The following is a 27,400-nucleotide window of genomic DNA, read 5'->3' on the forward strand; positions in this document are numbered from 1 at the left end:
CTATTACTGAGAGCAGGATAAAAGTTGTATGCATGTTAGCATTACAGATGAAAATACTCTTAATTTTGGACTGCCCCGGAGAGCAGTGGGCGATATATGTTTATTATGGCCTGGAAAAAGGACAACAACAACCAGTTTCAGTTTTGACAGATGTCTCTTAGATCTGCAGGAATCCAGGAGAGAAAGGCATGCTGCTCTTGTGCGCTTCCCATTTTCCCCATTTGTGGTCATTGCCGAACATTTAAAATGTTAGCTTTAACCAAGGAGGAAAGGTAAACAGGATCTAAATGCAATTACCCCCTTCAAATCAATACTCTTCCATAAAGCAACAAGAACTGACTTATTTTAAAAATAAAAGATCTTCTGGATCACTTTTTAGAATTTCTACTTCCAGGAAGGCCAGTGGCTGTAATTGTTGCCCAAAGCTATAATTTCTGGCTTTAAGACAGCTCTTTAATTTCCCCCTCTTTTTATATCTTGGGCAGATGCAACAGGAAGTGAAGGGGGTGGCTGAATTTAGTAACTGACGGGGCAGTAGCATACTCTACAGCCTACAGATGCAAGTACACTCCCCTTCTGTGTCTTTTCCAAGGACATGATCCAGGCATGGCTAAGGACCTTTAAATCTCACAATTGATTTCAATGGGAGAGCAAACGTTCCTGCCATCTTGCATTGTGCCCTGGATTCCCAGTTTGTCATACAACCCAGCCAGTGGTTTGCGTCCAAAGTTGTGAGCTTTGCATTTTGGGATCTGTTCTTAATCATTGCTGTACAGGGAAACCCTGTTGGCTGCAGCCTGCATGATGTCACCGTCGGCTGCCTTGAAATCTGGAGCGCTGTCCCTTCGGTTCCCAGCCAGTTGGATTCGTCATTTGGTGCGTGTCTGATCAGTACGCAGATCCAACGCCAAGAGGGAACTACAGCAAACACATAACGTGTTTCTGAATCCTCTTCTGGAGGATATCATTCTAATTTTTCCCCAGTCAATTAATGGTACCCTTCAGGAGCGCAGCCTCATTCTGATTAATAGTAAGGTTGTAGGTAGTGAATATTTCTCTCATTACAGAGACTGTGTTTAAATAGGTCTTTGTGGTGCCCACAGCAATGGACGGTTCTCAGGATTACTCAGCACTCATGAGTAGATGCTTAAATGAGCATTTCCCTCTTTGAGTGTTTGTGGCTGTGTTCCAGACAGTAGTTCTTTATGGCATGTTCACATCCTTTTGCCAAACCACACGTTCAGGCACGTTAGAGCCACATTGTTCAGTGCCCTTGGCCCTTTCCCCTTTGTCTCCTCCTACATGCCTACTTTGGAAGGAAGATGAACGGCAGCAGTTTCCACCTCACAAATTGGGGGTTAGTGGGCAGAAATGGGAGTCCAGCCAATGCCCTACTCTCAAGCTGTGAGGAAACCTGACACATTTGCACATCAGGTTCCAGATGTGCAAGGCTGTGTGTGTGCTTTTCCAGTTCTTGACATGCTAAATTGGTTTTGGGGCAAAATGCAGCGTTCTGGGAAATGTGGTGTTTGTTGTTGTTGTTTTTAAGTAAATTAGGTTTTTGCTCTTGAGGCTGTGAATACAGATTTGGGTGATGCCTGGCAAAATCTCGGGAGTGTGGGAAGAGGTCAGGGGTTTGAATAGGGATTCCAGATGTTGGGAGCCTCAGTGCTGTACATAACTTGTCATCCTTTCTGACCACAAGTAGGAAAAGGTTAAGTAAAGCAATTTGCAATTAAATCGATGAATAGAGGCCTTGGTATACAGTCTCTCCCCCCAACCCCTTGAATCTTGGGTTGCCTTAGTAAAAAAATTTAAATTGCTTGTTTTAGCAAAGATCACAAGTAGCCCAATGGACAGGGGTACTTTTTTGTATAAAGAGCTGAGGCTCATCCAGCTGATAGCTTCTATCTGTTAGGTGCTTGTGTAGTAAACTGGAAGTAGGACAAAATGGAAGCCTTTGTATGGGAAAAGTACTTTATACACAACAGGTTAAAAATACAGCTCATGTCTCATACTGTTCCTGTAATTGCTTCTTCCTTCTCTGGGAAGACACTGTTAGAAACTGACTCTTGCCTTTGTACAGTGGAAACTAGGTATGTTCCAGACAGACAGACACTCATTTCCCTTCAATTCAGTTTAAAATCCAGTAAATATTAAGTGGACTAGAGACACCTTTGTGGGACTCTCTCACACACATGTGGCCTGCCCAGCTCAGTCAGTTCAAAGCTTCCAGAGAGGTACAGGAACACTTCAATTCCTAGAAGGTTGTGAACCAGGGCTATGTGTACTGGTAATTTCCATGTGCTAATTTTGTTGACGTCTTAGGGATTGTTAATGGTTTTTATTATGATTGTATTGGGGGGGGGTGTACACACGTGTGTGTCATATATATATAAATGCATTGCCTCACTGTGGGTTGTGCATAAAACACACACGCGTGCACACACACACACACACACACACACACACTGTACAGTCAACCCATGGTGAAGGAATATATTTATTAGGACCAAGTAAAATGTCACAAAATGGGTAGTCTTTTCAGTTCTCCATAGCTGGTTGTTAAAGTAGGGTGTGGGGTAGAAAACAACTGGCTGGCACTGAAGCTATGGTGCCTGCATATAGTCACAGTTTTATGATGGAATATGGGAGGGAGCAGTAGGCTTGCATAGATTGGGCTGTACTAGATTCTAGGAAGGTTTCAGGGTGTATCTAGGCCTGCCTCAAGGGTTGCTGGCTCCAAGCAGCTTACAATGGTTCACACAGACCCCAATTTTTGAAATTAAAAAAATCCCCATCTGTCTCCATCCATGGGTGAAACACACAGGTTCCTTAGTAAGTAGCATCCAAAATCCAGCTGGAACTGGGAAGTTTTAACAAAGTTGGAGACTAATTTTAAGAGATATACATGGAGGGAAAGTCAATACAAACTAAATTGGGTACTAAATACTAAAATACTAAATAGTGTGGCCCTCAAAAAAGGTCCATTCTTTGATTTGTAAACACTTTTCTTCTTCATGGGGCTATTAGATTTAGAAAAAAGACAAGGTAAACAATGAACAAATACATGAGTGTCAAAATCTTGCCCTTTTGGCACCAAATTTCAGAAATGATTTTAGGTTCTAGGGGGTACAGATTGATCCAGGAAAATCAAAGAGTTTGAAAGCCAACTTTTGAAACTGCAGGGATGCACTTGCCATAATTTCCAATGGAAATGCCAAAGGGCACCATTGGGATCGTTTCCAGGTCAGCATTGGATAAATATCTGATTTCTGATCATCAAAAGCAGCAGGGCTGTTCTGTAAGCTGTATGTTCTCAAAAAGTTCCGAGGAACATTCACTCTTTATCCTCTGCCCACTCAATTAGTATAATAAACCAAACAGGCTTAGCTTCAGATTGATTTCCTTTCTGTTTCTGAAAAAGAGTGATGGGAACCAGCTGGCAAGTCATTACAGGGCCCTGGCTTTAAAGCTATTATTGCCATCAAACTGCTGGAGAATAATAGCATCACTGTTTAGTAGAATATTACTTCCAATTTGGAGTGGTATTTTCCTTTTCCTCAGCCCTACAGGCAAGATTGATGGCAGTGGTGGTGAACTCCACGAAGTCATTCTTCATACATGGAAAGGCCTTAATGCAGTTGGATCAATCAGCGTTATTAAGTATCAGTTAATTATGTTGGTGCACTTCCTAATGCATGTTGGGTATTTGGAACAGAGGAGATTCTGTCCATGGCCACTTTGCAGATTGCAGAGATGATGGCGGGGGCATTTCACACATTAGATTCATTTTGTAATGCTCATGTTAGCACACTCCTAGAAATTTAAAGAATTAATCAGGGATGTTGTAGAGGTGGATTTCCTGCTCTGACAGAACTATAGATGACCTTTGTGGTTCCTTATAACCTGGGAATTAGGACCTGAACAACACCTGGAGGTCCACCTCTGCTCTAAGAGTTTGAATTTTGAAGTGGTTTGGAGACTCTTCCAAAAATACACACCAGTATATTCTGTTACATAGAGCTCCTTTATTAGATCAGAGTTTGACATCTGGAAGAAGATGACTTAAACAGAACAGGATTGAGGGGCTTTCAGGGGCTGGCTATGTTTGGCTGTATCACACTCACTCCTGGAGCTACTCAACTATGTCTCTGCTAAACCTTTCAAGGGCCTTTGCATACGAAGGATGTCACATACAGCACCTGATGCATCGTAAAGTCAGGTGGTTTCGTTCCAAGACATTGCAATATCGGAAAGGCTTTTGTGATGGGGAATCCTGCTGTGCTGATGGCTGTAATCCCGATTTCTAGTGGTGACTAAGAATCAGATCTTGCCCTTCAGGAGCAACTATAGGTCAGTGGTAGATCACATGCTATGCATGCAGAAGTTCCCACGAGTGAAATGAAATTGTGTTGAATTTCCCAGCCTTGAGACTGTTTGCCATTTCTCCTATTTGTGTGTGTGTGTGGTGGTGTGCATCAGAATCGGCCACCATTCGGAGGTGGTGGCTTATCTTTAGAAGCAGGGCTGTAGTAGATCTTCTCTTCCTCTCCTCCTTTTGCTGCTACTTGCAGTGGCATTGGCAAAGGGAGAATTCTTCCTTCACAGTTGGACTGCTGCCCTGATGTAGCTGAGCCATTTGTGGCTCCCTTGGGGCCATTTTTATAAGTGATGCTTAAATCATGTTTTTAGGTTTTTCCACATTCTGCAAATTGAAAAAGCTACACTGAGCAGAGTGGACATTCAGTTTTTACAACAGCTGCCTCCTGTTTTCTCTACCGCACTAACATTCAGAAAATAATATTTCTGACCGTAAGGTGTTCTTCAGTTCCAGCTAAAACTGTTCCCTGTTATGAATAGAAAATATGATTCAGTTCACATTTAAAGGTGAACCTACATATCTGGCAGTTTCTGAAACAATGCACGAACTGAAGAAGCCATTCTTCAAATTTTGCGCTCCCTTGAATTTTGCATTTCAGTTCTCCAGCCAAGTAACATGCACCAGAATGCAGACACCAGGGTAAAGTGTGCATAAGATGCATATATTAGTGAAAATAACATAAAAATGCATTTTACTAGGGATAAAACACTTTGCAGAAAGGTGTCTATTAAAAGAAATTAGCACTCAAATGCTGATGAATTTTCATGAGGGCTTTTAAAAATAATACTAATCGCAAGCTGATGTGGAAATGCAGGAAAACTGAGCTTAAGGTTGGAAAACTGAAAAACCAAAATTAACAGGTTCCCCCATCCCTAGTTCTGAGATAAGCTGCAGTAGTTTAATATTGGAAATCAGTAAGGCACTTACTGATGTACAAGTGTTTGTGAAATCTGCCATCACTTCTGACCCAAGCCATGAAATTTGAAAAGCATACAGACAAAAGAGATGGCGTAATCTTTTATTTTAACACCACAACTGCCAGGTCCTGTGAAATGAAGACGCTTGGCTGCTGCCCATTTCCAGGCAAGAGCTTCAACGTTCTTTCACCAATAAGTTAGCTACTTTTTTTCTAAAAGAATAAAGATTACATAGCCTTCTCTTCCCCTTTTGCCAAGCAGACCAAATGTTCTGCTGAGTATTGCAGATGTGTATGAATGGGTCCTGCATATATATTGGCTGCTGTCTCCTGAAAGGCAATGTTTTGGTCCTTGGTTGAAGCCCAGCCTAGTGGTGCCAAGAGGGGTCTGGAACATCATGCACTCCTTTTTATTCTCCACCCACACAAGCAAAAGCCATGATCAGAGTTCAGGGACATATTGCAGCCAGCCAAAAGTACTCTAGGTGGGTGCAAAGCAGGGGTGGTAAGGAGCATGGTTGGGTTATGTGGCCTGGGTAGGGTCCCAAGAGCCGGACAGAGAGGCTTGGAGAGCTGCATTTGACCCCCGACCTGAGGTGCCCTGCCCCCGGAGCACAGCTATTCCATTACTCAACAAATCCCCTACCTTTTTTTGACTTCCCAGGTAAACTGACCTGATCCACACCTCCCGGACTGATGTGAAGATTAGGATGCAGTTATTCATTAGATTTCACACTTCTCAGAATTCTGCAGTAGATCTCTTGGCATTAAAACCCACACCAAACAGCCTTTAAAATACATCTAGAGAAGCTTACATTGAGACAGAATAAGCATCTCAGGATAAACAAAATAAAAAAATTCCTTCCTGTAGCACCTTAGAGACCAACTAAGTTGGTTATTGGTATGAGCTTTCGTGTGCATGCACTTCAGGTGTATCTGAAGAAGTGTGCATGCACATGAAAGCTCATACCAATAACCAACTTAGTTGGTCTCTAAGGTGCTACTGGAAGGAATTTTTTTATTTTGTTTTGACTACAGCAGACCATGACGGCTACCTACCTGTAACTACATCTCAGTATAGATTTTGTGATAAGATAAGGTCAGGATTCACCTAGTGAGCCTGTCAGCCAAAGCCCTCCACAAGGACTTCTGCTTGTATGAGGGAGCTCTCCTCTCTCTCCTCCCCCCCCCCGTGTCCCTCCTTGAAATTAGCTTGGGAATCTGAGAAGCCCCAAAACAGTGTGCAGAGGGAGGAGAGCGGCATCATAGCTATCGGCTATTCCGCTGGAGATGGTGGTGAGGAACAGCAAATGAGCCTCATGTACTGCCCACCGTGCTGCTTCCATTTCTCTTATCTGCCATATATATGGGTGCATTCTGCACTTACGTGAAGATAGATAGATGACAGAGTGGCTTGATAACTGGGTCACAGAGCCAAGCAATTCTCTATTCAGGTCACTGTATTGTCCATAACTACAGTGCATGAGTGGGACCTGCCATGGCTGCTAGCACAATCAGTAAATATCCTACGCTGATGGTTCCCTTGATAGCTTATATGCACACTCTCTGAAACAAGATATCTCACATCCCAACTTTGCCTGTGCTTGGTGGGCTATGAACATTTATCCCATCCCCACTCTTCATGTTTAGTTTCCCCAAAACTGGCTGTTGAAGTTCTCTTTATAGTGGAAGCCCTGCGCCACATACCACCCTGCTGCACTCTGCATGAAGAATTATGTAACTGCCCTCAGGCTACTTGCCCCTTTCTTTAAGTGTACTCTTTAAGTGTGTTTTCATAAGGCAAGCTTTCATCTCTGCTTTATGATCAGCGCAGAGCAGGCACAACTAACCTGTGGCCCTATGGATGCTGCTGAGTGACAGTTTCCATGCCCTCAGCATTGCATATGCTGGTTTTGGCTGATGGGAGCTGGTCTCCCAACAACCTCTGCAGGGCCAAAGGTTAGCCACCTGGCGGAGAGATTTAGAGACTTCTGACAACTAGATAAATAACTGCGCCAAAGGGTCATTTATGCATCCATGTGCAATGTGTATCTGACAACCGAGGATCGCACTCTTTGCATCTGACAAAATAACCCCCAGTCCACAAAAGCTTATGCTGTAATGAAAAACTGTTAGCGTTTAAGGCATTGCAAGACTCTCTGTTGTTTTAGGAAGGAAAAAAGTCTTAACTGCACCCAGTTGCTTTTTAGTTTTCAGGTGTTGCAAAGATGCCAAAATGAGGTTCCAAAAACCATATTAGAACCATGTCTTCAATTAGGCCAGCTGAAATAGTGTGCAAACTCTTGAGTTCTCAAGAACTCATCAAGCCACGTGGGGAACAAATTAAGCAGTGAGCCTCCTGGGCTGGTTTTATAATATAGTTCCATGGATCTGTTGTGTATGCTCCAGTGCTCCCCGCCTCTCTTCCCAACACAAATGCTCTTGTACACGTTGTAAATATCATCTTGGCTTGAGGAGATCAGCACTGCTAGCCTCCTGTTGCCTTCTATTGAGAAATCCCTTGATCAAGGCCACACAGCAGGAAGGGGGCATATTCCCTTGACCGCACAGAACCAGTACTTAGTGAAGGAAAGCCTAAAACACAAAGTTGTCTTAGCACCACAGGAGGTGTATAGGCAGTTTTAAAACTAGTTTTTGAGTTACACATATCTACAGTTCTCATTTGCTACGAGGTATCTGCATGAAAGCTGGTTAGTTAGCAAGTTTCTAACATGTTAGGTCTTGTCAAGCCAGGGCTGAGTCCAATTCAATGCCACTTCTTCCTTTTTTCTTTTTTTCTTTTGTATGTGGTTTGGTGCATGTTTTGTGGCTGGGTGTCTTCCATGCATTGTCTTGCAGCAAAGGCTGCACTAGCTGAGACCGACATTGGAAATTCCCTTTGTGCTTTGAGTTCTGTCTCTTCCCAGGCAAGAGAACTTGGTCTAACAGTACCAAAATCCTGTCAGTTTGGATTAGGTTTGAACATTTCCAATCTAGGACAGGGCAGAGAGAAGACTGAAATGCAGATTAACACTTGGTTCCCCATATCTAGCAAAGCTTACGTGACAAGCTCTTTCTGTCACCCCCGTAACGGTACCTTCGTGGGCATGGGTTGTGGTTACTTGCAACATCGCACTTCTTCAGTAACCTGCCACTTTCTCCTGACTTTTTGCATCAGCTCACAGAGCACTTGCCCTTTAGCAACCGCCAACCTTGCATAGAGGCACTGCATTTGCCCAAACTGAGTAACTTCCCCTTCTGTCACATGACAAGCATGTGGTAGGGCTGGTGATATTTTTCTGGATGATTAAATTCTCCCCCTCCCCTGCTGATTTCCACAACCACTGGAAGCTATCAGGTTATTCACTGTGTAAGAATGTGACCAGCCTTACTTTTTCTCCCCCACCCCCAACTTCCCTTAGCATGCTGAGTTGATTTCCGAAGTACAAAGCGGTATAGGAACATGCATTCACTTGCTTTCTCAAGCCAGGGACAGTGGCATTTAGATTAGTGGTCTGTTACTTATGACTTACAGCCTGGAGTTCAAAAGCTCGCTCCCCTTCCCCTAGCATGCTCATCCTGATTCTTCATATTCATGCTTCTAGCACAAAAGATCTAGATTTGCTCTTTCGAACATGGCGCCTTGAAACCCAGCTACTGTGCGCCTACAGCAGGAGCAGCAGCACTACAAAGAGATGTTTGGGCCAGTCAGTTCTGTTCTGTGCTGATTTGTTGTTATCCCAGCAGTAATGAGAATACAGAGCATAGTCCTAGGGTTGGGCATCGTCCTATAAGCCGTGGATGGCTTTAGGGCAAATTCATGAAAGATAAGGCTATCATTGGCTGCTACTGTTATGTACTGAAGTTCTCACCCTGGGCCAGCAGGGGGATACTGTAGATAGTTTTCACTCAGGTCCACATATGCGAATAAGGGATTGAAAGTGACGTTCAGTGATTGGATAGTTACAGAAAGTTGTTACAGTTGCGTGGTACTGGAGCTCTATATAAGCAGGCTGGCTGAACCCTTCAGTTCAGTTCTGTTCTGGCCTGTGAATAAACAAGAGCTGTTTGAAGAATCGCTGTGTCGTCTGATATGTTCACTCACAACTTAACAGCTGCCAATAATGAATGGCATGCTTTGCTTCCACAGAGGCAGTAACGCTTCTGAATACCAGTTGCTGAAAATCACAAGTGGGGAGACTGCTATTGCACTCAGGTGCTGCTTGCAAACTTCCAGCAGGTTGACCACTGTGAGAACAGGACACTGGATTAGATGGGCCACTGGGCTGATCTAGCAAGTTCTTCCTGTGTTCTTGCATTGAGCCTACTACAATAACAAATATCTTCAAGTTCTTATTATGGGGAGCAAAACTAATGAGCATGCCCTTACTTTTTTTTCCAGAATCCTGGCCCCCTGCCTCAGTAGGGTTCTTAGTCATTGCCATGAATGAATGTTTAAAATCTGCCTTGACAGGTTTCTCCTTTTTAATTGGTAAACCACTGGCAGTGACGCAGGCTCAGAACCTCACACATGAGCAGCTCAGCAGAGTGTGGCAGCTTAGCATGCGTTTGATCAGGCCTCATCCCAGCGCCACAATGGATTCCCCTTGCTGCAGGCCGAGGGTTCACTGGGTTGAGCAAGCCAGCGACTGTTACTGACAGCCACCGCTTCTTGGGTAATTGCCTGGAGAGTCTGGCCCAGCGGGAAGTGGTCTATCCTTGTGCCCACAGGGGTCTAATTATTTTGCAAGTGGCGAGTGAAGGGTTTAGGTACTGTAAATGGGAAGTACTAAATAAGGCAAACCACAGAATTTTGGTTTCCCTGTCTTACGCCCTGTCTCAGACAATGAAAAGCAAAAAGCAATGCAGTAGAATTAAACAATAAACCGGGATAAAAAGCGCAACACAGAAAGATAGGGTCGTATGTGGTATGTGGTGTGCTCTGGTCCACGGGATCACGAAGAGTCAGACCCAACTAAATGACTAAACAACAACAACAACAAATGTGGTATAGCAGCACTATGTGAACATTCAGTCATCAGTGCAAGGATTTCTGCTTGCAAAATGGAACATTCTCTTCCCCACTCCCCTGGACTGTTCTTGGGGTTCTCCCAACCCTCTGGAGCAGGTTTGTGGAGGGGGCAAGGGAGGTGGGGAGGGGACAGAGTCCTGTTGCACAAGTGGATATCTTTGTGCTGATGGAATAACACCCAAAATGTAAAATACAAATCATAGAAGCGGAATTAAGACATAAAAGCCAACAAGAATTAAAAACAGCAGAGATAAAAATAGGCTAATTTGGGAAGGACTGGGAGAAAAGAAAAGTTTGTAATAAAGGCTGAGAACCTCACAATGTTGGGGCTTCCTTTGCTTCTAAGGGAAGAGAATTTCAGAGAACTGGTGCCACAGCACAAACAGCATGTGCCCATTTGTCATGTTTTATTTTGCTTTCTACTGCTAGTATTTTTGCTACTACTGCTTTCTTGTTTTAGTTACCATTTAAAGTTTCAGTGTGTTGATAGCTTCAATCCTTGTTAATAATAATAATAATAATAATAATAATAATAATAATTTTATTGTTTATATCCCACCCATCTGGCTGGGATATAAACTCTGGGTGGCTTCCAGCAAAATATAAAAAATAATAAAATGTCAGACATTAAAAACTTCCCTGAACAGGGCTGCCTTCAGATGTTTTCTAAAATTTGTGTAATTCTTTATCTCCCTGACATCTGATGGGAGGGCGTTCCACAGGGATACTTTGAAGGTGCTCTAACAGAAAAGTGGGATTAAACTAGTAAGTGAGAGCCTAATCTTATTTTCTCTAATAATTTTTAGTGGGTGGAAAAAGTGAGAAGTGGAACAAGCGAGATGACCTGTTTATCAGACCTATTTTGCTTTCCAACTCCATTGGGGAGTTTTTTTGTCAGGCTTAGGTGTTCATCTTGACCCAGGCATAACAGAGCACATGTGAAAACCATTTCCCAGGCAGAATCTTCTCTTAGATGCCTATCACCCAAGCATCTACAACCAATCTTGTGCCTTCCAGCTGTTTGGACTACAGCCCCAGCCAGCACATGCTGGAGGTCACCAGGTTGGCAAAGGCTGACTCTCGTGTGTGTGTGTGTGTGTGTGTGTGTGTTTGTGTGTTTGTATTCATTCATTCATGAAACAGAGCTGCTAGTGGCACTTTTTAAAACTTCCCCCTTTGCTTTCCAGCTGCAGAGGACAGGCTTCTGAAGTCCAGTTGGCATGGAAAGTCTGGTCGAAGTCCACTTCAGGCTCTTTACCACGGTGATCAGGTGAGTGAACGTGAAAAGGGAAGGTGGAAGGGTGTGGAGGGAACCGGCAAGAGTTGGGGAGTGCTCATTGTGTGTCAAAGTCCAGGCAACACACAACGCCTGTTATGATGCAACTTCGATGTTACTGTCTGCAGAGGGAGATGTGCATTTTTTCTTCTTTTTTTGTTAGGACAACTTGGCACCCAGGCCACAATTTTTTTGACCCATTTTATGATAATCACAGAAAGGTGGTGGGCAGAGGAGGTAAATTACCACTTTGGGGATTGAGTTGCTCTCATGCCCTGGCCACCCTGCTTTCAAAGCACCCAGCAAGCAAATTAGGAGCAAGTCTTACCAAAGGCTAGCTCCACTGTGAGCATGTTGGCTTTTTCTCTCTCCAAATAGTTTGCAGAAGTTAGAATCAGTGGCATCAGATGCTTCTGCCGCATAGCTCAGACTCTTGGGCTGCAAGTATTCTGGGAGGCTTCTGGCAAATATATCTAGATCTAGAAAATTGGGTGGAGTTATTTCTCTCTTAGAGGTTAGACTCAATTGTCACTCCTGGGGGTCTAACCTGCCATCTTTTGTATGTTAAAAGCATGTGCTCTACTGCTGCACAATGGCTTTCCCTAAGGTCCACAGCTGTCCCTGCTGTTGCTCAGAGATTTGGTCTAGCAAGAGATTTATCCCCATAGGTTTATACCCTACAAACAGTGGGAGACTTAAGCAATCCTATTTCTGGATTGTACCACTTTAGGTTGCAGGGAGAGGCATGCATGATTTAACAATTCCCTACACTTTTTTTTTTAAAAGACCTAATTGCTGCTAACCTTTCCCACTGATGAGGCAGTTACCTATTTGTGGTGATTTTTTTTTGTATGTTTGGAGGATCATTCATGGACATTGACCCCTACCAGCAGTTTGAAATGGTGCAGTCCAGGTAAAGGTTTTGCCACCTTATCCGATGCCCCTGACTGCTTGGCCACAGACTCCATTTAGCAGTGTGATTTATGCTAGGGGACTGATGCCTGGCAAGGGCAACCTAGGAACAAGGAAGGTAGGAAACTCTCCACAGTTCAGATGCCACAGGATACTCCCTGTGTGTGGCTGTTGGAGCTTGCCAGAATACATTTTATTTTCTCCTTGTAACCACCTACTCTTGCCTTCCTTTTGACAATTAATTTAATGGAAACAGGAGAAAATGAAAGCCAGATAACTGCTCCCACGGCAGCGACGATGACTCCCCAGTGAACCCATATAGGAAACGGAACGACTGCTTTTCAGTGTTGTAACGTTTCTGCCTTAATGTCTCAACTGTGTTTTTAAAGAGGAGCCATTGCAAGCGCACAGCATTCTATAACTTTTAACCCTTGTGTTACACAAAAGCCGCCTGGCCCTTGTGAAACGGGGTGAGTAAATGGCCCCTGATGTAGTCAATAACTATAGCTTCCTATCTAAGATGTGCCCCAGCTCTGGGAGATGTGAGTTCAAATCCTGGGTCAGCTTATGAACATAAGAGCCCTGCTGAACCAGGCCAAAGGCTTCTCTCTACTTCAGCATCCTGATTCCTGCAGAGTCTAGCCGGGGGGGGGGGGGGTCTCTTGGGAAGCCCCCTAGCAGGACCAGGAGCAGCACTAGAAATAGTCCTCTCCCAGAAACTGGTATTGGGAATAATGCTGCCTTTGTTCCTGGAGTAGCCATTGGTAGTCTTATTCCCTGTGAGTCTGCTGTCTTTCTTTTCAAGTCACTGTGTCTGAGCATTGGTCTTACTCCCCACCTTGGAAGTGACCACAATCAGATCCAATTTTGCTGGATGGCCAAAACAATAAGGTGTGATGTGCCTGCTCCACCCATCTCTCTGTCTGTCATTAAGAAGAGTGGGTTGGCTCTTTTTTAATGTTATCCCTCTTCCCTTTGAAGAGAGTGAACAAGTCTTATTTGGCCTGGCAGATGCCAACGGGTGAGTGAGAAATTGAGGCAGGCATGGTAGGTTGAGTAAGCAGGCTCCTGGGCTGTAATCTAACAGTGCCTGACAGCTGTCAGGAACCCTCAGAAGACAAATGTGAAGGAAGCAAAAGGTCTACCTACACGTTGCACAGCCCCTCCTAGGAAGAAAATGCTGTTGCTACGTAGTGGGAGCCTTACTTGAAAAGGTTTTGTGTTGTGTAGGCCAGATTGTGGTTTCAGAGCCGTATGTTTTTTAGCAGAAGCTCCGTGCTTAAAGCTAGGAATGCTTTTCTGGGCGCAAGACAAAGAATCTGCTTAATTGTGTAACAAAATGCAGAATGCGCCCTGCACAAATGCCCATGATTTACCGCACGAACAGAGCTTTAAGCCCTCTGTGGGATGGCGTAGCTGATTCCCCCCTCCCCCCAGAGAATATTTTGCGTACGGGGATCTTCAAAAGCAGGCCCTTGGCACGACATCAGAACTTGTGTGACGGTGGAAGGAGCAACCGAAGGAATAAATGCAACTGAACCCACAGCTGCAGTTCATGTGCCGAAATGAGAGCTTTCTGTCTTTAATGAATTAGGAGGGAGAGAAGCAGGGCAGACTCCTTCCATAAATTGGTGTTGCCTTGTGTTTCCTTAAAAAAGGGGGGTGTGGAGAGACACTGGTGGGCATAAGTGTAGAAGAAAGCAAGAGGAACACACATGCATACCTTCCAAGTCATGAATCCAGTTCTTGAACTTGTTCAGAGTAGCAAGCCCTGGGGCAGCACCATGACCTTGGAGTGGCCTGACCTGACCCCTTCCTAACAGATGGCTTGCACAGGAAAGAACCGCAATAAGGAGCAGGGAGGCTGGGATGTTTGAATAGCCCAAGGCAGTCTCTGCTCACGTCATCCTGTCCCAGAGTTAACTTTGCCCTTCCAAGAGCACTTGACCAGGCCTTTCATGAAGGAAGCTTTCATGCTCCCTTTTCTTTTGCCTTCAGACTGGGCAGTGATGACGTGACACACTTTAACAGCACCTTCCTCCTCCTTCTGCAACTCTCTTGTACACACAGCCAGGTTAGATCCCCCCTTTCCAAACGCGCCAGCTGGCATTTTAAATCTTGTGGCATTTAGTTATCACCCAAACAAATTAGCAGTTGTACAGGGAGAGAATACAAACAAATGACCCCCCTCCTTGTGATTCAGGTTGCTAAAAGCTCTGAAGGGTCGTAAGGAGCCTTGTATCATGTGGGCACATCTACATTACAAAGCTATATCAGGGTTGTTGTTGTTTTTTAAAAAAATTGGATGTATGCCCCACCTGTTAAAAAGCATGTGTGTGTGTTTCTATAAACGTATTTAGATGCACACACAGTAAAAATATCTATAACAATAAAAACATTACAGTGCATATAGATAAAACAGTACAACTGTGAGGATTTATAAAAATGAGTTAGAATATGCAGACTTTTAAAAATATAGGCTATACCAGTTGACCTCCCAAATAATTCTGGGAATTGCAGTTAGGTGAGGGTGCTGCACATTCTTGGTGGCTACAGACTTCTCTAGGGTATAAATATTCTTTATGTGAATGCCTTTTTTCATTGCAGCAACATAGTTGAGGTAAAGGTAAAGGACCCCCGGACGGTTAAGTCCAGTCAAAGGTGACTATGGGGTTGCGGTGCTCATCTCGCTTTCAGGCCGAAGGAGCCGGCATTTGTCCACAGACAGCTTTCCAGGTCATGTGGCCAGCATGACTAAACTGCTTCTGGTGCAGCGGAACACTGTGACAGAAGCCAGAGCACATGGAAATGCCGTTTACCTTCCCACCGCAGCTTCACCTATTTATCTACTTGCACTGGTGTGCTTTCAAACTGCTAGGTGGGTAGAAGCTGGGACAGAGCAACGGGAGCTCACCCTGTCACAAGGATTTGAACCACTGACTTTCCAATCAGCAAGCCCAAGAGGCTCAGTGGTATAGACCACAGTGCCACCATAGTTGAACCCCACCCCTAGAATTGTAGAGTTGGCAGAAACCCTGAGGATCATCTAGTCCAATGCCCTGCAGTGCAGGAATAAACTGTCCCTCCTTCCTCCTCTTACTCTTTTGCCAACTCTGTTGCCAGCCAGAGAAGAGGTAGGTGCAGGGTTTTTTTGAAGGGAAGTTGTCCCAGTAGCAGGTGATCTCCTGACAACTGCCTTAGAAAGGCCTCCAGATTCTTTATCTTCTTGACACGTAGGTGTTTATGGCCCTGAGCAGAGAAAAGGTTGGGATCTGACCAAATGCACTTTACCAGCCAAGTGTACAGTGACTCTTTCCCCCTCCCCCCTTCTGTCTCCTCAGTTTGAGCAGTCCTCCCTGCAGGCGACGCACCAGCGCAGGCGGGACCTGCTGAACAAGGTGTGCAACCGTTACACGCGCAAGCGGCGCCTCCTCACTCCTGACGACTTGCGCCACCTGGTGGTTGATGATGTTCACGGGCTGCTGTACTGCTACGTCCCCAAGGTGGCTTGCACTAACTGGAAACGGGTCATGATGGTCTTGACCGGGCAGGGCAAGTACCAGGACCCGTTGGAAATCCCAGCCAACGAGGCGCACGTGGCTTCCAACCTGCACACTCTCTCCGAGTACAGCATCCCCGAAATCAACTACCGCCTGCGCAACTACCTCAAGTTCATCTTTGTGCGGGAGCCTCTGGAGCGGCTGGTCTCTGCCTACCGCAACAAGTTCACCCGCAGCTACAACACGGCATTCCACAAGCGCTACGGGACCAAGATAATCCGGCGGCATCGCCAGGACCCCAGCGACGAGGCCCTGGAGCATGGCCATGACGTGCGCTTCGAGGAGTTTGTGTACTACTTGCTGGATCCGCAGACTCAGCGCGAAGAGCCTTTCAATGAGCACTGGGAGCGAGTGCACTCCCTCTGCCACCCCTGTATCATCCACTACGACGTGGTAGGCAAGTACGAGACATTGGCCAAGGACTCCAATTACATCCTGCGACTGATTGGGGCTGACGCAGGCGTCAAGTTCCCCTCCTCCTCCAAGACCACCAGGACCAACGACGACATGACGGCTAAGTTCTTCCAGAACATCAGCCCCTTTTACCAAAGGAGGTTATTTAATTTATACAAAATGGATTACTTGCTCTTCAACTACTCCATCCCGACTTACTTGCGCACCCGATGAGGTGGTGACCAAACAGCCGGGCCTCCCTTTGCCTTTTCTGGTTTCTGCTGTCAGCCGGTGAACATAAGATAGGAGATAACCCTTCCCCTCTTGTTGCGATGGTCAATCCATTGGGATTCCAGTTTGTCAAAACTGCAGCCACTGTTCCTGTCTCTTTCTTTCCCTTATTTCAGTTAAATAAATCTACTGTTGTTTGATTATCCTTCCTCAGCCAAAGATAATTGTTTCCAGGAAAACACAGGAATTGTGGCCTTTTTTTTGGTAAGGAGATTGGAGAATCAACCTGGAACAATCAGAGAAGCAATAAAACATGATATGCATTTTATGTGTTGTTTAATATTCCCCCAAAGCCCCTCTCTCTCTCTTCGTAGATTGAAGAAGCAGGGGTGTGTGAGCCAAAAGTGTCTTATTGTGAACAATGTCTTAGTGTGAACTAGAATTTTTCTGTGAGACAAAGCCTTATTTCATGTCCCCTCCTCGCTCTTTCTCTCTCAACCAGTGTTGGATATGACCGAGCACTTTCTGCACACAAAAGCCCACCAAGTTATACTCCCAAGCAAATTCCATTTATATGACTAGACATTGCAGTGGGGCAGTGCTGCATAATAGATTGTCCATTGGAGTAGGGTGGGGTATGCACACATATTTATGCATATGAATGGCCCGAACCAAAGCAGAAACGAATGCCTTTCTTCAATCCTTAAAAAAAACAAAAAAGTCTAACATGCAGTCATTGCATGAAGGAATTGCTGTGGCTTTCTCTCTTTATGTGCATAACTCAGGAGTAGCCAATGTGATACCTTCTATATATTGTGGACAACAACTCCCATCAGCCCCAACCAGCATGGCCAACAGCCAAGGATGATGGGAGTTGCAGTCCAAAACATTTGACAGGCACCAGATAGGCTACCCTTGGCCTAGCTCACCATGGGCCTAACCAATTTAAGCTCCAGAAACAGGTTCTTTAATCTGTGAAAAATGAGTGGAGATGGAGACAGAGTTAGGAACACCCTTGGGATTAGAAGGCTAGCAATTTTTTGTTTTACCAGTCTGAGGGGAAATGTACCTTGAATTAGAATTGAGCTTTTTGATCTGGTTCGCACAACCCAGTAAGTCAAACTATGACTTATGAGGGACCACATGGGCATCTGGGTTCCCAGAGAAGAGCTCGCCACTGCTTTGTTCTCCCACCTTCGGTCATTTTTGCTCCTGTATTGTGCTAAGCCAAGGTGTCGTCTGGACCAGAGCTTGTAGCTCAGTGATGTCTCACTCACTATGAGTTGTAACCAAGAGCAAGATTTTGTTTTCTCATGTTGTGTGAACCAGGCCTTTGTGCCCCACACCATTTACTGTCCCACCAGGTCTGGCTCCATAGAAGGGATCCTGCCCATTCCACAGACCTCTCCTGGCAAGCGGAGCATGTAGAACATGCCTTGTAGGACTAGTCAGTTTCCTGCCCTTGCAGGTATCCATCTTTCTCTCATGCGATTTCCAGAGGAGGGAGATAATGTCCCTGGGAAGATGGTTGCCATCTTCTCTCTAGGAAAGCCTGCATCCTCTTCACCAATCATTCTTAGGAGGGAAAGAAGTGTATATTTTTAGCAGTGGCCTTCACCTCAGAGCTAGCCACTCTCTAGGCCTGAAACAAAGGAGAGGAGGTGGGGCTGTAACTCTGAGGTGGGGCAGGCAGCATTCTGTATTTAGCTGCTGAGCTGTGGGCTGCTAATTGCAGCTCCAGAATAAATGCAATCCCTGTGCCCTGTAAATTAGAGGTGTCTGGAATGTTCAGAGCAAAAGCTGGACTGGAAGTGGGAAATAAAAATGCCCCTTCCCTTCCAAACCCCCAACCATGCTTTTAAAAATGTTGATTATAGTTCTTCACAACCCTTTTGTTCCACCCTCTCTTGCTCCTTCAGTGCCATTGTTTTCCTGCTTTCCCAGCCCCAATATGGGGATCACATATTGACCCCTATGAGGTCACAATGCCATATAGCCAATTGGATTTTACTAAACAGTGACATCATGTAACATACTTGGAGTGGGAGCTGTGGCTTCTTTTGCTGACCCTGAGAGAGGGCAACTGCTTTCTCCTTTGTTTCCAGTCCTCCCGGGAAATTCAAACAGAAGAGGAGTACTTTCCCTAAGGGAAACACTTTTACAAAAGGCACTTCATGCCAACCTCACTACATATATTTATTTATTGCCTTATTAGGGTAATGTCTTGACTGTTTCCCCCCATAGAATAGGCATGGGCAACCTGTGTCCCTCCAGATGTTGGACTCCCATCAGCCCAAACCAGCAAAGTCAATAGTAACGAATAATGGGAACTGTAGTCCAGTGATATCTGGAGGATCACAGGTTTTCATGCATGGCCTAGGACAAGAGTGTAACAGTGTGTGTGTGTGTGTGTGTGTGTGTGTGTGTGTGTGCGTCCTCATGTCTGTATCCTTTAATTGGAAGATGGGATTTCTCCTCCCAAGTGGTCCATCTCTGCTTGGCACTTTTCCTCAGCTCCTTCCTTTATTCTCCTACCTCTGATTCATACTCCACACATTCAAAAGCATTTTTAAACCTCCCAACTCTTGTACAGAGAAAATGAAAGGGCTGAATGCTGAAACTTGGAGCCTCCCCTGCCTTGGGGGGATATGAGGCTCCCTCATTTGTGTTTTTGCAAGTTGTGCCTCAGCTGGGCCAAGGTGCCGTTCTGAGTGAAGGGATGGTGGATTTGGAAAGAGTTGACACCCTTAAAATTCTCCTTATCAGCTGGATTTGGTTCAGGAAGAGTTTGGAACAGAGCAGTGTTCATTGTTTAGGGGTGCCCTGCTCTCTACAAATCCTACACCCAGGAAGACTTGCCTTACATTAAGATTGGATTATATTAAGACTGAATGCACCGCTTGCCATAGACTGGTTTGCATATTGATCATTGCTTCCCATCCCCCCCCCCCCAAAAAAAGCTGCCTTCATTTCATGGGCCGAGTCAATCCTCCAGCATATCCATTTTTATTTTGCGGCAAAGCACTTTGAAATCCCAAAGAACTTGAATGCACTCTAGAAGTGGGAAGGTAGGAAACCTTATTCAGTGATGACATGGGTTTTGGAGGGGAGGAACATGTTTGGAGTGGTAGACATATTGCCTAGATATGGACATATGAGAGAGAGAGAGAGAGAGAGAAATTTCACTTGTAAGCCATGGTCAGTCTGCCTAGCTTTTGAGAATTTGTACTTGAAGAGACAATCAGTTCAGTCCAAATGGACAGTTTTGCTTCAATAAAGCAGTATTTTTGTCTCTACCATGTTACCCTTGTCTTTGTCTTTGTACATAATGCATCATCTCTGTTAACTAACTGCTGATAAAGAGCATGACTGTGCTGCAGGCCTGGATCAGGTGACTTAGGCAAAGAGATGGTCCATCTGGGGCTCTTGAGATGATGTGGACAGCTTCAGCCTGCCACAGCCAGCATAGCCAAATGGTCAGGAGAGCTGGGAGATGCCATTTGCCAACATCTGGGCTATCCTTACTGTTCTGAGTGGGCTTGGGGTAAAGAGACTTGAGTTGCCATTTGGAATTGCTCCACACAAACTGAATCAGGTTTTGCAACAGCCTAAAAGCGTGTTTCATATTATTAAAACCTGGTCATATACGCCCCTGCGACTTCTCTGTTTGTATGCAAACTTTCCATACAAGAGTGCAAGCCTCTTGAGACTGGTTGCACCTAGAATGAACAGAGCTCTGGGGACACCTTGAGGCCGATTGGGTGAACTACAACCATTTAAACTGAACGTGATACTCTTCTTGCACCTTGACATGCATGCTGCTGTTTCTGTGGAGCAATTGCAGGTCTCTTATCTTCCGCATTCTGCTTTTTTAAATGGGTAATTCTGATGCCATTTCAAGTTAAGAAGCCCCAAAACAGCAGGAGGGGAGAGTGCTGTTGTGCTCACGTCCTGCTTGCATGATTCTGTAGGAACTTGGTTGGCCATTGTGAGAATAGGATGCTAGACTAGATTGGTCTCTGACCTCATCCCGCAGGCCCTTCTTGCGTTCTTTCTGCTTAGGAAACTGACTCAGAGGCGGTTATTGAGAGATTGCATAGTAACCAACTTCGGGAGGGGAACTTTATAGAGTGCTTGCTATATTTTCTATTTTAAAAAAGAAGAATTTAGAAAGATACTGGCTCAGCACCATTGGGCCTTATGGCATAGACAATGGGTAGGGAATCTGCTATTGGACTTCCAACTCTCACGAGCTTCCAGCAGGCTGGCTGATGGCCAGGTGATGGGATGGTTGTACTCAAAACAACATTTTGGGGGAGGAGGTACCAGTTTCCCCTCCATGACATAGTTTTACTTTCAAAACAGCAGGTCTAGGCACTATTAAATAACAGGGCAAGCCAATTAGAGTTCACGCCCTAAAACCTTCATTGTTCTGCTAACCCCTGAATTCTGGAATAGCAGGCAGAAATTGCATTTCCTTTTAGGAGCCTTTGTGTTCACAGAGCAAAACAAATTTTCAATCAAAGCAATTTACTGTAGGATGTCCCTCCCCACTTAAATATTCCACAGTATGTTTTTTGGTAACAGAATGGGCAGGAGAGAACTGGCTAGCAAATATTTCAGTATGAACTTTGGACCAATGTTTCAGTATGAACAATGAGTTGACTCTGTCACTGGCTCTTCCTACCATTGATCTCCCATCCCATCCCTGATCCAATGGGCACCAGCCACCACTGCTGGAAGGATCCGTGTGCCTTTAACAGGCGGACGGCAGGCAGCAATCCAACAGATGCAGCTTTCCTTCCCAGCATGAAGATGTGGTGACAGGAGCTGATGGATGAGCCTTGCAGCTGTGGTTCTAAAGAGAAGCATGTGTGGATCTGTGGGGTGAAAAAATAAATGATTTGTTTCAGGTGGGGGGCGGGGGAGTCAGCTGGCTGTCCTACGAAAGCCTGCAATCTACCAAGAAGAAAAACTTGGTCTTGTCAGAAGTTCCACAGCTGCTGTGACCTGAAGCCTCATGTGGGTCTTTGAAGTTAATTAAGGGATCTGCTTCTACATATTGGCTCTTCCTGGGTATAGCTGCCCTCCTGGTGCATCAGAGCAGATTGCAGAATTCATCTGCCACCCTCTTCGCCCACCCGCCTTGCTATGCGTCATGGGCTGAATGATGGCACCCGTCCTCTTTGTCTCTCGCATTTGGTTCAGAACCAGCGAGGCCATTTATCACCCTTCTTCTGCTGAAAAGTCTGAATAATCTTATGTGGATTCAATCTTTGTCAATTAGATTAGAGAACATTGCATAAAACGGATTTAAATCTGCTCTCTTCCCCAGCTTCATTAATCAATAAGCTGCCACCAAACGGCCACACTTTCCTCTCGCTCGCTCTGCGGCAGGATGTGTGCCTGCCCTCCAAAGAGCTCTTGGAAAGGGGCCTTAATCATTTCTTTGCAACATAACGCCAAAGGTTTTGACTTGGTAATAAATCTTCGTTATCCCCCACAAAGATTTTTGTTTAAAAAACAACAACAACCCAGCCCTGACCCAATTGCTGCAAGATGGAGAAAAGTCTGCAGGTCCAAGCTAACCCCCTTTTCGGAATAGTCTATGTAGAAAGAAAATGTCTGGCTGTCATTTCCAAGGAGAGCAGGCCGGCTCCGGTTAGCACTACTTCCCACGCAAACCACAACTCTTCCCTGCAAAGGCCCATAGCTCAGTGTTAGAGCATCTGCTTCAAGTGCAGAAGGTCCCAGGTTCAATCCCCAGGTGGGGCTAGTAGGGTTCCTTGCCTCAGCCCCTAGAAAACCGCTGGCAGTCAGTGTAGACAGTACGGAGGTAGGTGGACCAATGATCTGACTCAGTCTTAGGCAGCTCCCTATGTTCACACTTTGGCGAGAATTGCAGAAGGCACCATTGGCCAGTGTCTGCACAGCAGCCCTTAAAGACATGGGCCCAACCCACACCCCCTGCCCAGCCAACTGATCAATGCTTGTGTGGGAAGGAATCTCCAATCAAAAAGAGCAAAGTGTGAGCCACCTGATGGTCAACTTAGTGGAACGTTTACTAAGAGGAAGCTTTAACCCTACTTAAACACGTCTGCTACAGTGCTCGTGCCATTGTGGAATTGCTGCTTCCTCATCAGAGTCCACACTGCAATGAATAATAATAATAATAAATAATTTACAGTGGTACCTCAGTTTACAAACACCTCGGGTTACAGACACTTTGGGTTACAAACTCCGCTAACCCGGAAGTAGTGCCTCGGGTTAAGAAATCGCATGCCGAAGGCGTGGCGGCAGCAGGAGGCCCCAATAGCTAAAGTGGTACCTCAGGTTAAGAACAGTTTCAGGTTAAGAACGAACCTCTGGAATGAATTAAATTCGTAACCCAAGATACCACTGTATTACTTATACCCGCCCATCTGGCAAGACCTCCCCAGCCACGCTGGGCGGCTCCCAACAGAATATTAAAAACACGATAAAACATCAAACTTTAGAAACTTTCCTAAACAGGGCTGCCTTCAGATGTTTTCTAAAAGTCTGATAGTTCTTTATTTCCTTGACATCTGATGGGACGGTGTTCCACAGGGTGGGCGCCACCACTGAGAACTGCCTGGTTCCCTGTAACTTGGCTTCTCGTATTTTGGGAATCGCCAGAAGGTCCTCAGGGCTGGACCTCAGTGCCCGGGCTGAACGATGCAAGGCCACATTCCTTGGGTCACCTCCAAGGCTGTCACCTATGACGACAGTCACTGGATGTTGCCCTTTAAATCTTAAATCTTCCCCATTCCCTCCATGGTTCTGTTGTCTTCTTCCTTCTCTCACCTGCTGTGGGATGCAGCTGGAGTTCCACTTGCTGCTTCCACAGGTGAGTGTGGGCTGGGTGATAGGAATGCAGCAGGAACAGATTAAAGGAGCCTCTGCTGCCCTTTCTCCGCCTGCATTTGGAAAGGAAAGGCTGGTGTTCAGGATACAAGATGGCAGCCCTAGTGGCAAAAGGTAGTGCAATTATTTCCCATCCTAGCAGCAGAGACCCTGACTGAGTCAAGGTACCACACGGCTGGGGTTTCCCATCACACTTTCGAGTGGTAGAAGCGACTTGGGAATTTGTGGGTAGGCATAAACTGCTGACAGAACCGTTAACTGGATTTAGCTTGGTGCTTCTGAGCTGTGTGGAAAGAAGACCTATAGCAGGGTATCCAGTGAATAGCCACTCTTGTGAGTTTGTTGGGCATAATTTGCTAAAAAGGTGCATCTACTGTACGTGTGTGTGTCTGTTGACCCCGGACAGGTTTCAATGTGCTACTGTGATCCATGGGCTGAAGTAGGTTACCAAATGCTGGATTCGTGCATATGAGGTAATTTTTTTTTAAAAAAAATGCACCCTCATCAACAAGAATGCAACTCTGTTGGCTCTATCTGATTGGCTCCTAGTGTTACATAGGGGGGGGGGGAATGGAGCTTCCTTTCATGCAAAATAAGCAACAGCTGAATTCTTTCTCTTGACTGTTGAATGCATTTCTTAAATCACTTAGAATTTTCATAAACAGCACCTCTGCCTGCTTGCTTAAAAAACATTGTGTTTTGTGCCAGACCAGGAGTATGTTTGTGTGTGTGTGTGTGTGTGTGTGTGTGTGTGTGTGTGTGAAATGCCCAAATACCAAAGTCTCCTTTCAGAGTTTGGTGTTAAATAACACAGCTTTGACTTACAGATAGGTAGCCGTGTTGGTCTGCCATAGTCAAAACAAAAAAATTCCTTCCAGTAGCACCTTAAAGACCAACTAAGTCAGTTCTTGGTATGAGCTTTCGTGTGCATGCACACTTCTTCAGATACACACTTTTGGTATCTGAAGAAGTGTGCATGCACACGAAAGCTCATACCAAGAACTGACTTAGTTGGTCTTTAAGGTGCTACTGGAAGGAATTTTTTTGTTTTGACGACAGCTTTGACTGTTTACCAGGTAGAGGGATGAGGCAAATACTGTGCTGGGGCACCTGGGGGATTTTTAAAGGAGGTTATTCAAATCTTACAGTGTTGACCTGTTGGCATTTTGCTTGCTTTGCGTTAGAGAACGTTTGCATCTCTGTCAAATTGTTGCTGCTGGAAAACTACTGGCTGATGCCTGCAGAGTGGCGCTCTGCGGTGGGGAATAAGAAAAGCATCTTTTGTCATTTGGGTAGCCCAGATTTTTGCAGTTAGGGGTGGCCACCACTCCAAGCTTTATCAGGAGAAACATTTCTGGCTACTTCCAGTTGTGGCTCCTATTAATGGTTCCATCCAGTGCTTTTTTTCTGGGGGGACGCAGGGGTACACATACCCCTGAACATTTTGTGAATCTAACAGGAGAAGAAACTATTTTTTTAAAAAAATAAAAAATAGTTTCTTCTCTAGCACGGTGAATCGTCAGTTCTGCTGATACCCCTGATGGCAGCCTCATTTCCTATCATGGTGTTTCCTGAGTTTCAGACAGAAGCGAGCGTTTAATGTGTGAAGTAGGAGTTGGAATCTAGCACAGTGAATGGTCAGTTTTGTTGTTACCACCTCCGATGGCAGCTTCATTTCCCGGTGTAATGCATGTTCTTTGTACTTTTGTCCATTTACTGCATTTATTTTTCCTAATTTGAACTATAAAATGATGATTTTCTTGAGTCAAAATGAAAGTGCTCCTAAACATTTTATATATATATAGAAAAAAAGCACTGGTTCCATCAGGCATATTGGTGAGAATCCAGGGAGAGGGAGAAAGAGTTCCCTGGCTGAACTATGCGCTGGTACCTTCTTTTGTCCACCCTGACTCCTCCAACATTCAGCTTCATTAGAGCTCCACAAGTTGTAGCATTAATGTGAGAGGAAACAGTCTAACCACCTGTGACCCCTGTGCCATGAATAATAAGAAGACTTTGGTAAACTTCTATCAAGTCAACTTCACTTGCTTTTTCACTAGAAACTAATAAGCCTCAAATGCTGCAACTGCTCCTCACAGGGCAGCTGCTCCATCCAGGAAACTAAGTGGCTACTTAGGGCAGTAAAAAAAATCAGGGGTGGCAAAATTAGAAGAGCAGGAAAATTGGAAAGCGGACAGGTGATGATGATGGAAGAGCCAGTAGCCACCAGTCCCAGTGATCTTGGTGTACAGAAAGGCTGCCGCCATTTTATCTTGAAGATAAAAACCTCCTGAGTGGGTCTAGGGGAGTGGCCAAAGGCACCAGTGGCTGCTTCAGAGCTCCCTCAGAGCTGTGGTCATAATGAGGAGGCTGTGGCTGGCCCAGCAGAGTTTGGAGTAGAGGCTGTATCCCTCATGCTGGCTCTCGGTCTCCCTTGTGCTGGGGTGGGAGCAGATTCAGCCCCCCTGTCTCTGTGCCCAATATGGACTCGGTACAAAATACAGTGTCGCCACCTACCTACCACCTTGTACTGACTCCACTCCAAATTCCAGGAAGCGAGGCAGAACAGAGTCTGAGTTAGCAGCTTGGAGGGGGGGCGACTTTCAATTCTATCCCCCCCCCACTTTAAAAAAGTGATAAGTCTTTACTCACTTCACTTCTTTTCCATGTTTGAAGGGTAGTTAATGGGAGGCGGAGCCTACTTGTTCTGGGATGGACAGAAAGATTGTTCATGGGTGATATAAGGCAGAGTTTTTAAGTGCTGCATGTTGTTATTTATGCTGTATGATTTTTGGTGTTCCAGCTATTGATTTCCCTGTTATTTTTCTTTACATCCTACTGTCATTGTGGAAAGAATTGCTTTCTTAAACTGGGTGTTTGATACTTACAGGCAAAGAGCCTGTTGTGTTGCTTGGTTGAGAGGGAAATCGTTCCTTTCTTGCCAGAGGTAGTGAGAGATTTTGTGCTGTTCTTTGTATATAAGACATTGCAAATGAAGAATAATGGGACTCCTGCCGTCCTTTGTTTCTCAAGATGGATGTGAGACAACAGTGATAATATCATGGACTGAAGACAGATAGTGATTTTTAAGAAAGGATTCCCCTCTGTGCCCTATCATGCTTTGATCACAGTCCTGCTAGCCGTATGCTGCTGTGCAGCTTATCAGTGAAGCATGAACATGTGAGATCATCTGAGATCCGCAGGAACATGAAAGCTAGTAAAATCCTGGAAATAGGTTACAAGTGGGCCAGGTGGATTTTATCTGAAGAAACCTGCCGTGTACAGAAAAGGCACTGAGATTTGGCCCTGAAATTCTCCGTGGGACTTTTGTGTATCTGCCTCGTGATGAGACGGTTCCCATCTCTCTACTAGAGAACGCAAAGATTAGGATGTGTGGGCCTCCTGGGAATATTTTTAAAAAAAAGGTTTACTAGACAAACAACCTTAAATATGTGCCTTTGAAATCCCCTTTTATTGAAACTTATTTCCTCCTGTTGCATCATATCTCTTGAGGATGGGATGAGGGGGTGGGCATTAGTGTATGCCCTAGATGTTTGTCCTTGTTGCACAGAAGTGAAGATGGCGTACAGCTTAGCACTATAGCAGGTGTTTTAGACATGTTTCACAGAGAATGCCGCCTAAGGCTAGCACCATTTCTTTCCTTTCAGAAATGGGTATTCAGAGGCATATTTTGGTGTGGCTCCCTCCCTGCAAAACATCCACATAATTCAAAAGGAAAAATGTTAGCTGAAACAGATGGGTCTTGTTTACTTTTCACAAATAGGTGCACAGCAGGTATTGATGAGGCCTT

At 45.1% G+C, this 27,400-nt stretch overlaps 1 protein-coding gene across 1 annotated transcript in view; it reads left to right on the forward strand.

Annotated features, from left to right (window-relative positions):
• Positions 1–20,000, forward strand: part of CHST13 (carbohydrate sulfotransferase 13) — a 45,713-nt gene extending 25,713 nt beyond the window's left edge. The window contains exons 2-3 of the mRNA XM_079964583.1: positions 11,520–11,602; positions 15,862–20,000. Of these exons, the coding sequence (XP_079820709.1) occupies positions 11,520–11,602; positions 15,862–16,707 (929 nt within the window). The 3' untranslated portion in view covers positions 16,708–20,000. The remainder of the gene's footprint in view (positions 1–11,519; positions 11,603–15,861) is intronic.
• The last annotated feature ends 7,400 nt before the right edge of the window (positions 20,001–27,400 follow it).

The sequence above is a fragment of the Podarcis cretensis genome (assembly GCF_951804945.1).
Source record: "Podarcis cretensis genome assembly, chromosome: 2".
Classification (NCBI taxonomy): domain Eukaryota; kingdom Metazoa; phylum Chordata; class Lepidosauria; order Squamata; family Lacertidae; genus Podarcis; species Podarcis cretensis.